The sequence below is a fragment of the Heterodontus francisci genome, chromosome 18 (genome assembly GCF_036365525.1).
Source record: "Heterodontus francisci isolate sHetFra1 chromosome 18, sHetFra1.hap1, whole genome shotgun sequence".
Lineage (NCBI taxonomy): Eukaryota > Metazoa > Chordata > Chondrichthyes > Heterodontiformes > Heterodontidae > Heterodontus > Heterodontus francisci.
In genome coordinates this window covers 35269431-35283034 of record NC_090388.1, presented here as the reverse complement: position 1 = coordinate 35283034, position 13604 = coordinate 35269431, and the positions used below count along the sequence as shown (strand labels likewise).

The 13604-nt window shown below is 40.6% G+C and overlaps 1 protein-coding gene across 8 annotated transcripts in view; it reads right to left on the bottom strand.

The window, feature by feature from the left end:
- Positions 1-13604, bottom strand: part of si:ch211-272n13.3 (ankyrin repeat domain-containing protein 26) — a 260148-nt gene that overhangs the window by 176195 nt on the left and 70349 nt on the right. For all 8 annotated transcript variants that reach the window (XR_010976854.1, XR_010976855.1, XM_068050522.1 and 5 more), the window contains 3 exons: positions 12965-13025; positions 12619-12875; positions 5213-5357 (listed from right to left, as the gene is read on the bottom strand). Coding sequence is in view for 6 of the 8 variants with exons in the window: in XM_068050522.1 (XP_067906623.1) it covers positions 5213-5357; positions 12619-12875; positions 12965-13025 (463 nt within the window). In the remaining 2 variants the exon portion in view is untranslated. The remainder of the gene's footprint in view (positions 1-5212; positions 5358-12618; positions 12876-12964; positions 13026-13604) is intronic.

The window sequence follows — 13604 nt, the reverse complement described above, 5'->3', positions numbered from 1 at the left end:
TTTTGTGAAGACAGACGTAAAGTATTCATTAAGAACCATACCAATATCTTCCGCTCCTATACATAGGTTACCTTTTTGGTCTTATCCTCTTACTCTTAATGTATTGATAAAACATTTTGGGTTCACCTTGATTTTGCTTGCCAATATTCTTTCATGTCCTCTCTTTGCTTTCCTAATTTCCTTTTTGATTTCACCCCTCCACTTTCTATACTCCTCTCGACTTTCTGTAGTCGAGTTCTAGGTGTTGGATAAGCTTTCCTTTTCTGCCTCATCATATCCTGTAGGCTCCTTGACATCCACGGGGCTCTAGATTTGGCTGCCTCACCCTTTTTCTTTGTGGGAACATGTTTACCCTGAATCCCGTGAATCTCCCCTTTGAATGCCTCCCACTGTTCTGACACTGATTTACCTTCAAGTAGCTATTTCCAGTTCACTTTCGCTAAATCACTCCTCAGTTTAGTAAAATTGGCCTTGCCCCAATTGAGAACTCGGACTCCTGTTCTATCTCTGTCCTTTTCCATAATTATGTTAAAACTGACTGAATTTTGGTCACTACCATCAAAATGCTGTCCCACTGCCACTCCTTCCATCTGTCCATCTTCATTTCCTAAAACTATGTCTAAAACTGCACCCTCTCTTGTTGGACTTGCTACATACTGGGCAAAAAAGTTCTCCTGAATGCAGCACAAGAATTCTGCTCCCTCAATTCTTTTGCATGCAGCTCAGAGCTATGTTAATGAACAGCAGAGGGCTTTGCAGCATCAGCACAAAAGATCAAGGAACTATGGATGCTTAATTTACTTATGTAGAAAATCCTGGACTGTTTGTGCCAAAATTAACTTATTGTGCTTCAGTACATGCTTTCAGGAAATTTCAGGCCTCTGCATCGTTTGAAATAAAAGGAGCAAAATCATTTCATTTCTTGCCTTAAAGATGTGACACTTAAGAAAATGAATCCTGCTCCAGTAGATTGGGGAACGAGGACACTTGAAAACTCTTAAGATGAATTGTCATATCTCAGACCCACGAAGAAAACTTTCATTTATTATCCACCCTAGTTGCCCTTTAGAAGGTGGTGGTGAGCCATCTTATCGAACTTCCTCAGTCCATATGGTGAAGGTATCCCACAGTGCTGTTGATTAGGCAGGTTTCAGAATTTTGAACCAGCCACCCTGATGGAGTCACAATATATATCCAAGTTAGAATGGTGTGTGACTTGTGTGGGGAACTTGGGAGGTGATAGTGCCCCCAAGAACCTGCGCCCTTATTTCTAGGTGATTGACATCATAGGTTTGAGAGGTGCTGCTGAAGAAGCCTTAGTGAATTGATGCAGTGCATCCTGTCGGTAGCTCACACTGCAGGAATGGTACATTAGTGGTGGAGCTACTGGATCTTTAAGATGGTGAATGAGCTGCCAATCAAGCAGACTACTTTGTCCTGAATGGTGCCTAGTGTTGTTGCAGTTGCAGCCATCCAGGCAAGTGGAAAGTATTCAATGACACTCCTGGCTTGTGCCTGATAGATGGTGGAGGGGCTTGGGGAAGACAGGAGGTGAGTTACTTGTTGCAGAATACCCTGCCTCTTTACCCAATTTTCTGGCCAATGGTGACCTCTACCACCGCCCTACCCCTAACCCACACCTTGGATGATGATGGTGAGGGTTTGGCAATGGTAATTCCACTGAATGTTAAGGGAAGATTGTCACTGCCTGGCAGTTGTATGGCATAAATGTAACTTGCCACTTATGAGCCCAAACCTGGATGTTTCCCAGGCTTCAAAGACTGCTTCATTCTCAAAGGAATTGCAAATCAAGTTGGATACCGCAATCATCCTTCTGATCTCAAGATGAAGGGAAAGTCACTGAAGTAGCTGAAAATAGTGCCGATGTAAACAACTCACACACAGAATTGCATGAAACTGATAATCTAACACAGCAGAAGCAGTTTTCAATGTACTGGCAGTTTTCATATAGTTTCGTAGGTAGTTTCATATAGTGGTATTTGGAAAAACACTGACTTGACAGGTAAGTGTATCTAAAAACTGTCAATGCAAAGTCACAGTTTCTGATATGAGTTTAATGTGATATTTGAAATTTATAATTGTGAATTAAAAACAACTGAGTCGATTATTAGCAGATCCACTCAATTGACATACACTTCACGGTTATTACAAAAATCAACATCAAATAGTAAGTCATGTTTTGACCAGAATTTAAACACCATCATGGAACAAAAGTAACCACTGTGCTTTGAAAATGTAGACATAATATTTTAATGTTGCAGGAGTAGACCAGTAGGGGCAGGATATGAAGGAAAAAGTGGTCGAAGAGTCTGAACACAACTGTACTCCCAAAAAACAGCCTTCACATTCTGGCTCAATTAAGCCATCTCAAAACAATTCACAAACAATAAATTAATGTATTGCATGAAAACACGGCTGTCAACTTATGCATAGCAAGATCCCACAAACAGCAGTAAAATAAGTGACTAGTTAAACATACTTTTGTTGTAGGGTATTCCCAAGCGCAGAGGCACCTGCAGTAAATATCATACTGTTTAAATATTATTTGAGTAACCAGTAACATAATATTAGTGAACAGTGAGGAGGTTGCAAAGTACCATGGGGCTCAGTGAACTTGACCACATTCCACAGGAGCTGAGTAATCCAATCTCAAACAAAAGGCTAATTAAAATGAAAAGCAGACACCCTTGTGGAATGCTGACAAAGGTGCTAGCCTGATACGAGGTGAAAACATCATGAGTAATCCCCTATCTGTGTATGGGCCGGTCATACAGCCCCTCTATGCCTAGTAACCGCTTCTATTGGCTCTAATAATCAATGTATATAATCGATAATCGTTGTGATTGGACCATGTCCGGCCAGGATGGGCTGAGTAACTGTTTGAAAATGTATAAGTATGGATGATTTTCCTTTGTTCAGTGGAGAGGCATCTGGACAGCCCAGTGACCTGCTCCCCACTGGCGTAACTAAATAAACTGTTTGACATTGGAGCAGACCTGAGTGTTGAGTGATTCTTCTAGATTCATTCCCGCTAACACTTTGGTGACTTCGTTCAGGAATAATTGTTGGCCATAATATGACTGCTGATCTTTGAATAGTGCAATGGGATTATCTATGTCCACCTAAACAAACATTCAGACAGGGGCCTGGTTTAATGTTGCATCCAAAAGACAGCATCTGGTACTGCAGCACTCCCTTAGGACATGCAAAGAAATGTCAGCCTAGATATTATCCTCCCGCCCTTTAGCAGGGCTTGAACCCATTACCTTTTGACTCAGAGGCAAAAGTACTACCACAGAGGCAAGTTGACAATTACCTACAAGGATAAGAGGTGCATCAGACACTTCCAACTGGCCAGGACGGTTGGAAAGACATGGCTCAAATGATGCTAGAAGAGAGTACTTTTTATATCTAGGGAAGTGGGTTGAATTCTGGGGCTGATTGAAACACAAAGTAGATGTCCTCACAGAAAGAATAGCTGGGGAAGGAACAAAGCACAAGGGAATTAAATATTCCTGGCTATAAAGTTTAGAGTTAGAGACAGAAAAGAGAAAAGGACAGCCTTACTCAAGATGCAATTTTAACCAAAGAAAGTTGTTTTATTATTAATGGCAGTGGTCAGATAGAGTCTGCCTAGGTAGAGTTAAGGAATATTAAGGCATCCATTACCATATTGGGAGGGCACAGTAGATTGTCAAGTAGTGGAAATCAAGGATGGGATTTACAGGTAATTTATACAGCCTTGCAATAGTAAGAGAATTGCAATTATGTAATTACAGCAAGGAGGATAAGACAAAGGTTTGTGATCAAAATGGAATGCATACTGAACCGTTTCTATAACCAGTAAGCTTCCGGTCCAAAGAACAATGCAGTGTCAGATTTGATTCAAGTATTTGACATAAAAGTAGGACTTTTAGAAATATTGACCATAATCTAACTATATTGAAAATAAGGATAAAGAGGGGTCCAACATAAGTACCACCAGACTGGAAATGTCAATTTCAGTAGGATGAAAGATCAGGGCCAGGATAAAAATTACATACTAAATAGCAGACCAATAGCGAGACAAAATTAAATATAAGATAGAAAAGGTACAGGCTATATACATTCTGACAAAAATGGCAAGTCAAAGACAGGGTTCCATGAATAGATTCTTCTGGTGATTGTCAAATAATATATTTATTTGAATACAGATATCACATTTTAAGTGCAAAAAAAAGTTTTAAGTTCAGCATGTGGCCTACACGTAAGTTACTGACACAGGGCTGCTGCCCACTCTATTACTGAGCACACCTTTGGTCTCCTGACATAAAGCATTAGTACTGGAGTACTTTTCTACAATTCCGGTAAGTATCCCATGGGCATAGCTTATGCACAATGTTGGAAGAGGAATATCAGGTGACCAGGCACAAGGACGTTAATAGCATCTTACTGAGTTACGTTGCTACTTCTGTAACAATGGCAGTGTAACTTCAGAGTCAGACCCCGATCTGACTTAGGAATTCAGTGAGAGACGCCTTCCAAAAGACCAATTCACATGCTTGGAGTAGATATATGTAGATGCATATATTACTATAACAACAGCAATTTGCATTTATATAGCACTGTCAAATGCAGAAAAATGTCTCGAAAACCCTGCAACAACAGCAAAATACGTTGGATGCTGGAAATCCGAAATAAAACTGCAAATGCTGGAAATACTCACAGGTCTAGCAGCATCTGTGGAGAGAGAAACAGAGTTAGCATTTCAGGTCGATGACCTTTCATCTGAACTGGGAAAAGTATGCCCAGTTCTGATGAAAGATCATCAATCTGAAACTAAAAACCTTCCTGTTTGGTTGAACCAAATTTAAAAAGTTCTCATGCCATCAGTTGACTGCTTTGGCAACTTATAAACTTGCATTAGAATCTTCCTATGTTATGAGAAATTGGATGCGTCCAGCCATGCTCTCAAAATATTCAGAAAATTTACTGGCCAAGATTAGAGCGCTGCACTTACTTAACCAAGCAATGTAACTGTTTTGCTAGCTGTTAATTGCATATGCATCTAATGGGCTAAAATTCATAGTGCCGCCTTCCTATAACTTGGCGATTTGAAAAAAAGTATTTGTTTGAGGATGCAGTCAAACAATAAAGTAGTAGGCAATCAATCCTAAATTACTGATATGTAAAAAATATGCCTCATAGCTACCTCTTCTATTTTTTTGGTGGGAAGCTTCTTGCACCTGAGCAGTATATGTGGAAGCTCCATCAAGATTAACAGGTCCCACTGCTGCAATTCTGGAGTTTGTTGAACTCATTTCTACAGGCCGCGTCTCCTCTTCCAAGGATCTGTCCTGTACAAGATTAAAGATTTCATAAAAATTATTTCTAATCCTATTGTATAACACCAGATACAAAATTTCATATACTAAAGTTACAGATTGCAGAAGAAAGTAAATTTTGTCCTCTTGATTTTAAACAAATTATAGTAAAAGGTTTCAGGAAATAAATGTTCAGATTCCAGAAAAATACTTGTTAGTTTTATAATTTGATTACAACAAAAAGTTGTTACATATGTAAACATCCAAAAAGTAACTGGATTCAAGAAATTACAATTTAACTAAGTTAGAAAAGAAAGAGAGACGGCACAACATTCTAAAGAAAACGAAGATGACAAAAGAGTAGATTTTCAACTTGCCACCTGAGCATAAAACTGGCACTGTGGATCAGCCACCCATTATAGAAACAGCCAATTTTCATTTCCATTGAAATCAATAACTTCTATAACAAATGACCAAGCTGCAATGCCTAGACAGCAAATTGAGAATCTACTATCTCTTTGCTGTAGTGGTAGCTGTCATTTTCACATCACCTCTTTCAATCAGCTAACAATATGTTTTACTCCAGGCTTCTGTTTCAACCAATGAAACAGATCACAGGAATTTTAAAATTAAAATAAACTAAGTGATTGAAAGGGTACCTAAATGAAGAACATCCTTACTAATATCAAAGATCATTAGGCAAACCACAGTAACCCCAAACCTATCAACTGGGAAAATGCAATAAAACAACTGCTCTAGATTTTAAAAATATTTTATTAGTAAATTAGAACAGGTTGGTCATATTCAATTATATTAAAAATATCTAATTTAGCAAAATGAAACAGAGGGTGGTTGCTTGAACTTGTCAGAACAAAATAAAACTGGAGCAGCTTTATTATTTTTTGAAGTACTAAAGAACTGCTGCTGCACAAGATTTAAAATCTATTACATTCACATTCTGATCAGCTGCAGTAATTAGCGTTTCTGTACCCCTTCGACAGTTCAGCTCCATTATAAAGATTCAGATTTATGGAGTTCTCATCATTTCAATGCTGGCAGCCTGAGAACTCAATTCAACGCAGCGCTCTTCTTGAATAATTGTATCAACTGTACTATTGTGATTTAGTGGATATTTGGTAATTCAGTATCTTCTACAAAGCCATGGTAATGGTGTTGATTTTCAGTTCCTTTGTCTATGACATGGCCATAGAAAATGCGCAACTCAGACACATCTTTAGGATCCATCAGTTGGTTTGGATATTTGCCAGATATTAAAGTTTCTTGTGCCTCTGTTGCACATCATTTTGAAGATTTACTTAATTTAAAATCTAACATCACCATCAATGTCTTTGTTTTCACTCAAATCAATTCTAAAATGTTCATTATCTAGTTTTACATCGAGTATTTATGGAGATGTTTTTTGCTTATATCGCTTTTTGCACCAAATTCTTCAGGTTTAACATCTCTTGGCAACTTTCTAATTTCTTAAGCATTATCAACACTGATTTATGTATCAGGGAAATTCTGCTGCTATTGTTCTTTATCCAGAATCAACATCTTTCTCGGTAGAACTGCTTACTTGGTTGGGTACCACAATATTTTCAGCCAAGTTATCCCACTTCTGTAAAGATTTTTTGAGCATGGGTATTAGTAAGACATTCTTCATTTCTTCTGCTTATTTATCTTTTGTTTTCAAAACCTGAAATGTACTTACAGTCATAGAGTTATACAGCACAGAAACAGGCCCTTCGGCCCATCGTGTCTGAGCCAGCCATCAAACATCTATCTATTCTAATCCCATTTTCCAGCACTTGGCCCATAGCCTTGTATGCTATGGCACTTCAAGTGCTCATCTAATTACTCCTTAAATGTTGTGAGGGTTCCTGCCCCTACCACCCCTTCAGGCAGTGTTCCAGATTCCAACCACCCTCTGGGTGAAAATACTTTCCTCAAATCCCCTCTCAACCTCCTGCCCCTGACCTTAAATCTTTGCCCCCTGATTATTGACCTCTCCGCTAAAGGAAAAAGTTTCTTCCTATATATCCTATCAATGCCCCTCATAATTTTGTATACCTCTACCAGGTTCCCCCTCAGCCTTCTCTGCTCTAAGGAAAACAACCCTAGCCTATCCAGTCTCTATTCATAGCTGAAATACTCCAGCCCCGGCAACATCCTGGTGAATGTCCTCTGCACCTTCTCCAGTGCAATCACATCCTTCCTATAGTGTGGCGACCAGAACTGTACACAGTACTCCAGCTGTGGCCTAACTGGTGTTTTATACAGCTCCATCATAACCTCCCTGCTCTTATATTCTATGCCTCAGCTAATAAAGACAAGTATCCCATATGCCTTCCTAACCACCTTATCTCCCTGTGCTGCTGCCTTCAGTGATCTATGGACAAGTACACCAAGGTCCCTCTGTACTTCCTAGGGTCCTACCAACCATTGTATATTCCCTTGCCTTGTTAGTCCTCCCAAAATGCATCACCTCACACTTCTCAGGATTAAATTCCATTTGCCGCTGCTCTGCCCAGCTTACCAGCCCATCTATATCGTCCTGTAATCTAAGGCTTTGCTCCTCACTATTTATGACACCACCGACTTTCGTGTCATAGAACAAAGAACAGAACAGCACAAGAACAGGCCATTCGGCCCTCCAAGCCTGCGCCGATCTTGATGCCTGCCTAAACTAAAACCTTCTGCACTTCCGGGGACCATATCCCTCTATTCCCATCCTATTCATGTATTTGTCAAGATGCCTCTTAAACGTCGCTATCGTACCTTTTTCCACCACCTCCCCAGGCAGCAAGTTCCAGGCACTCACCACCCTCTGTGTAAAGAACTTGCCTCGCACATCCCCTCTAAACTTTGCCCCTCGCACCTTAAACCTATGTCCCCTAGTAACTGACACTTCCACCCTGGGAAAGGGTGCAAACTTACTGATCATACCTCCTATATTCACGTCTAAATCATTAATGTACACTACAAACAGCAAGGGTCCTGTCACAGATCCCTGCGGTACACCACTGGTCACAGACATCCACTCGCAAAAACAACCCTCAACCATCACCCTCTGCCTCCTGCCCCTAAGCCAATTTTGGATCCAATTTGCCAAATTACCCTGGATCCCATGGGCTCTTACCTTCTTAACTAATCTCCCATGCAGGACCTTATCAAAAGCCTTACTGAAGTCTGTGCAGACTACATCAACTGCTTTACTCTCATCTACACATCTAGTCACCTCCTCGAAAAATTCAATCAAGTTTTTTTAGACATGTATTAGAATTTTGTTCTGGATTATCATTTCTAAAAGCTTTCCCACCACCGAGGTTAAACTGGCTTGTAGTTGCTGGGCTTAACCTTACATACTTTTTTGAACAAGCGTGTAATATTTACAATTCTCCAGTCCTCTCGCAGCATCCCTGTATCTAAGGACGTCTGGAAGATTATGGCCAGTGCCTCCACAATTGTCACCCTTATTTCCCTCAGCATCCTCGGATGCATCCCATCCGGTCCTGTTGATTTATCAACTTTAAGTACAACCAACCTTTCTAATACTTTCTCTTTATTAATTTTTAGCCCATTCTGTTTCTTAATTACCTCCTTTCACTATGACTTGGCAACATCTTCTTCCTTGGTAGAAACAGATGCAAAGTACTTATTTAGTACCTCAAGCATGCCCTCTGCCTCCGTACATAAACCTCCTTTTCAGTCTCTAATCACCCCACTCCTCTTTTACCATCCTTTTACTATTTATATATCTATAAAATACTTTTGGATTTGCTTTTATGTTAGCTGCCAGTCTTTTCTCATACTCACTCTTTGCTACTCCTAATTCTTTTCTCACTTCCCCTCTGAACTTCCTATATTCAGCGTGGTTATCACTTTTATTATCAACCTGACATCTGCCATACAAAACATTTTTCTGCTTCAACTTGCTCTCTTTTTCATCATCCAGGGAGCTCTGGTTTTGTTTGTATTACCTTTCCCCCTCGTGGGAATGTACGTCAACTGTACCTGAACTATCTCCTCTTTAAAGGCAGCCCATTGTTCTGTTACAGCTTTGCCTGCCCAACTATGATTTCAATTTACTTGGGCCCTCCCTCAATTTTTATTTTTACTCTAGACTGCTCTTTGTCCTTTTCCATAGCTAACCCAAACCTTATAATACTATAATCACTGTCCCCTAAATGTTCCCCTACTGCCTTTTGATCCACTTGACCCACTTCATTCCCCAGAACCAGATCCATCAATGCCTCCTTCCTCATTAAGCCAGAAACATACTAATCTAGAAAATTCTCCTGAACATATTTCAGAAATTCTTCTATAATAAATAAAAGCAAAATACTGCAGATGCTGGAAATCTGAAATAAGAACAAGAAATGCTGGAAATACTCAGCATTACTCAATGAATACTCAATATCAAGAATATTTAACACCCAATTCTGCCTTTTTTTGAGCCAGGTCTGTTATTGCCACACCATCGTACTCCCACATGGCTATCTGTGCCTGCAGCTCACCAACTTATCTACCACAGTCCGTGCATTTTGACTCTCATGTTTCAACAGTTGCACATCTACATTTACTTTTCATTGAGAGTGTACATTAACAATGTGTTTTATTTTATTGCACTTCACGGCTCCACGATATAGAATCAGACTCAACTAAAAAGTTTCCTCTTTGATTATGATGGCTTTTATTTGTCATAGCAGTGCAATTGTTGAAATTACCGTTATTGATTTCTCTAAGATCAAGACAATTTAACACTCATCATTTCTAATGTCATGACTGTCACTCTTTAACAGTCTTTGTATCATTTGTTCTGAACAAAATAGACCTTTCTTCTGTACAATGATATCTCACAAGTAAACATTCTTGCTTTTTATTACAAACATTATGATTTTTGGTGTCATTTTATCACCAGTGCCTGAACCAAGAGAGCATGTACTTTGATTGTTTGTTTGAGATTGAATGGGTTTTCTCATTTTTTTAAAAAAACTTTTCTTTTCTTCTAGATCATCCTTGACTGCCAAGTCTTAAATGTGCCCTGGCCTACTTTCAAACTCAATACTTTTCATTTCATTATTCTCTCCATCTTTTTCGATTCTTTCTTTTCTTTTCTTTCTTTTGGGCCTCCTTATCTCGAGAGACAATGGATACGCGCCTGGAGGTGGTCAGTGGTTTGTGAAGCAGCGCCTGGAGTGGCTATAAAGGCCAATTCTGGAGTGACAGGCTCTTCCACAGGTGCTGCAGAGAAATTTGTTTGTTGGGGCTGTTGCACAGTTGGCTCTCCCCTTGCGCCTCTGTCTTTTTTCCTGCCAACTACTAAGTCTCTTCGACTCGCCACAATTTAGCCCTGTCTTTATGGCTGCCCGCCAGCTCTGGCGAATGCTGGCAACTGACTCCCACGACTTGTGATCAATGTCACACGATTTCATGTCGCGTTTGCAGACGTCTTTATAACGGAGACATGGACGGCCGGTGGGTCTGATACCAGTGGCGAGCTCGCTGTACAATGTGTCTTTGGGGATCCTGCCATCTTCCATGCGGCTCACATGGCCAAGCCATCTCAAGCGCCTCTGACTCAGTAGTGTGTACAAGCTGGGGATGTTGGCCGCTTCAAGGACTTCTGTGTTGGAGATATAGTCCTGCCACCTGATGCCAAGTATTCTCCGAAGGCAGCGAAGATGGAATGAATTGAGACGTCGCTCTTGGCTGGCATACGTTGTCCAGGCCTCGCTGCCGTAGAGCAAGGTACTGAGGACACAGGCCTGATACACTCGGACTTTTGTGTTCCGTGTCAGTGCGCCATTTTCCCACACTCTCTTGGCCAGTCTGGACATAGCAGTGGAAGCCTTACCCATGCGCTTGTTGATTTCTGCATCTAGAGACAGGTTACTGGTGATAGTTGAGCCTAGGTAGGTGAACTCTTGAACCACTTCCAGAGCGTGGTCGCCAATATTGATGGATGGAGCATTTCTGACATCCTGCCCCATGATGTTCGTTTTCTTGAGGCTGATGGTTAGGCCAAATTCATTGCAGGCAGACGCAAACCTGTTGATGAGACTCTGCAGGCACTCTTCAGTGTGAGATGTTAAAGCAGCATCGTCAGCAAAGAGGAGTTCTCTGATGAGGACTTTCCGTACTTTGGACTTCGCTCTTAGACGGGCAAGGTTGAACAACCTGCCCCCTGATCTTGTGTGGAGGAAAATTCCTTCTTCAGAGGATTTGAACGCATGTGAAAGCAGCAGGGAGAAGAAAATCCCAAAAAGTGTGGGTGCGAGAACACAGCCCTGTTTCACACCACTCAGGATAGGAAAGGGCTCTGATGAGGAGCCACCATGTTGAATTGTGCCTTTCATATTGTCATGGAATGAGGTGATGATACTTAGTAGCTTTGGTGGACATCCGATCTTTTCTAGTAGTCTGAAGAGACCACGTCTGCTGACGAGGTCAAAGGCTTTGGTGAGATCAATGAAAGCAATGTAGAGGGGCATCTGTTGTTCACGGCATTTCTCTTGTATCTGACGAAGGGAGAACAGCATGTCAATAGTCGATCTCTCTGCACGAAAGCCACACTGTGCCTCAGGGTAGACGCGCTCGGCCAGCTTCTGGAGCCTGTTCAGAGCGACTCGAGCAAAGACTTTCCCGACTATGCTGAGCAGGGAGATTCCACGGTAGTTGTTGCAGTCACCGCGGTCACCTTTGTTTTTATAGAGGGTGATGATGTTGGCATCGCGCATGTCCTGGGGTACTGCTTCCTCGTCCCAGCACAGGCATAGCAGTTCATGTAGTGCTGAGAGTATAGCAGGCTTGGCACTCTTGATTATTTCAGGGGTAATGCTGTCCTTCCCAGGGGCTTTTCCGCTGGCTAGGGAATCAATGGCATCACTGAGTTCCGATTTGGTTACTTTCAAACTCAATACTTTTCATTTCATTATTCTCTCCATCTTTTTCGATTATGCTCCAATAAATACCTTTCAGTTTCATCTTATTGCATTCTTTGTCTGAATTAACTTCACCTCCAAGTCCTATTTCACTGATACTATCTTCATCTTCCTATTTGTCAATCCCCTTCTTCGTCATCCTCCTGATCATTGCTTTCTTCCTTTTCACAAACACATTCTGTACCATGCTCCTCTTTGTTTGTATTATCCCAGCTATTGATTACCTTCCGTTTCAGTTGTTTTTGGATTAACAGTCAACAATTTCCCTCACAGATCTTCACTGCACCACTTAGGAGGAAATTCAAACAATTATAAAAGGAACACTGAATCTAGGCATAATAATTTACCTGCTTGTAGCCTTTAAATGGGGTGGAATTTGACTGAGCTTTTATAAAGGAGCTGGCTGAAGAGACAGCTGTTGGAGGAGAAGCGAGTAAAGGTGGCTTGGGCTGGGGTGAAGGTCGGGTTAGCGAGTGACTATTCTCTTTAATTTCTTCTTCACCTCCACTGTCTTCTTCTGACTCTTCCTCACTATCTATATCTGATTCAACTGGACCCAAAATATCCACATTTTGGACTTTGGCAGAGTTAGTCTTTCCATGCACTAAAGTAAAACAGAGAAACAGCATATTAACTACACATCGAGTAAATCAGTGCTCAAATTTATTTTCAATTATTTTCTCAACAACTTACCATTTTCTTTACTTTGCTGGGAAGTATTTAATAACTTAGTCAAACTAAGCTTCTGTGATATCTGTAAAAAAGACAACCTGCATGACATTCTTCAATGATATCAATGAAAAACATTATGCGGGCCACAAAGTTCTGATTACCCCCGGGGGATTGAGGCAAGTCTGCCTAGTGTGAACAAATTTCTCCCCCTTAAACTTTTAACAATTCACATCACTGAGAATAGGTCAGGATCAACTCACATAATTTTCTTTAACTCATCTTTCTTCATCATGATTACCTGGAATGCGTTACAGAGAGCCAGCAAGGATTCAATGGACTAAATGGCCTTCTTCTGTGCCATAAGGATACTACGATTCATCATTGTCATAAATAATCAAATTTATGCATTATCGTTTACTTAAAAATTACACAAATTTCAAAGATGGAGAATTACTAATGAATATATCAAACTCTTAAAAAATTTTATTAAAGAAAGAACTTGTATTTATACTGTGGCTCTCATATCCTCAAGATATCCCAAAATATTTGCCAACCAATGAAATACTTTTTAAAGTGCAGCCAATGTTATGTAGGTCAATGTAGCAGCCCGATTTGCCCACAGAAAGGTCCCACAATGAGATAGAGGACCAGGTCATCTGTT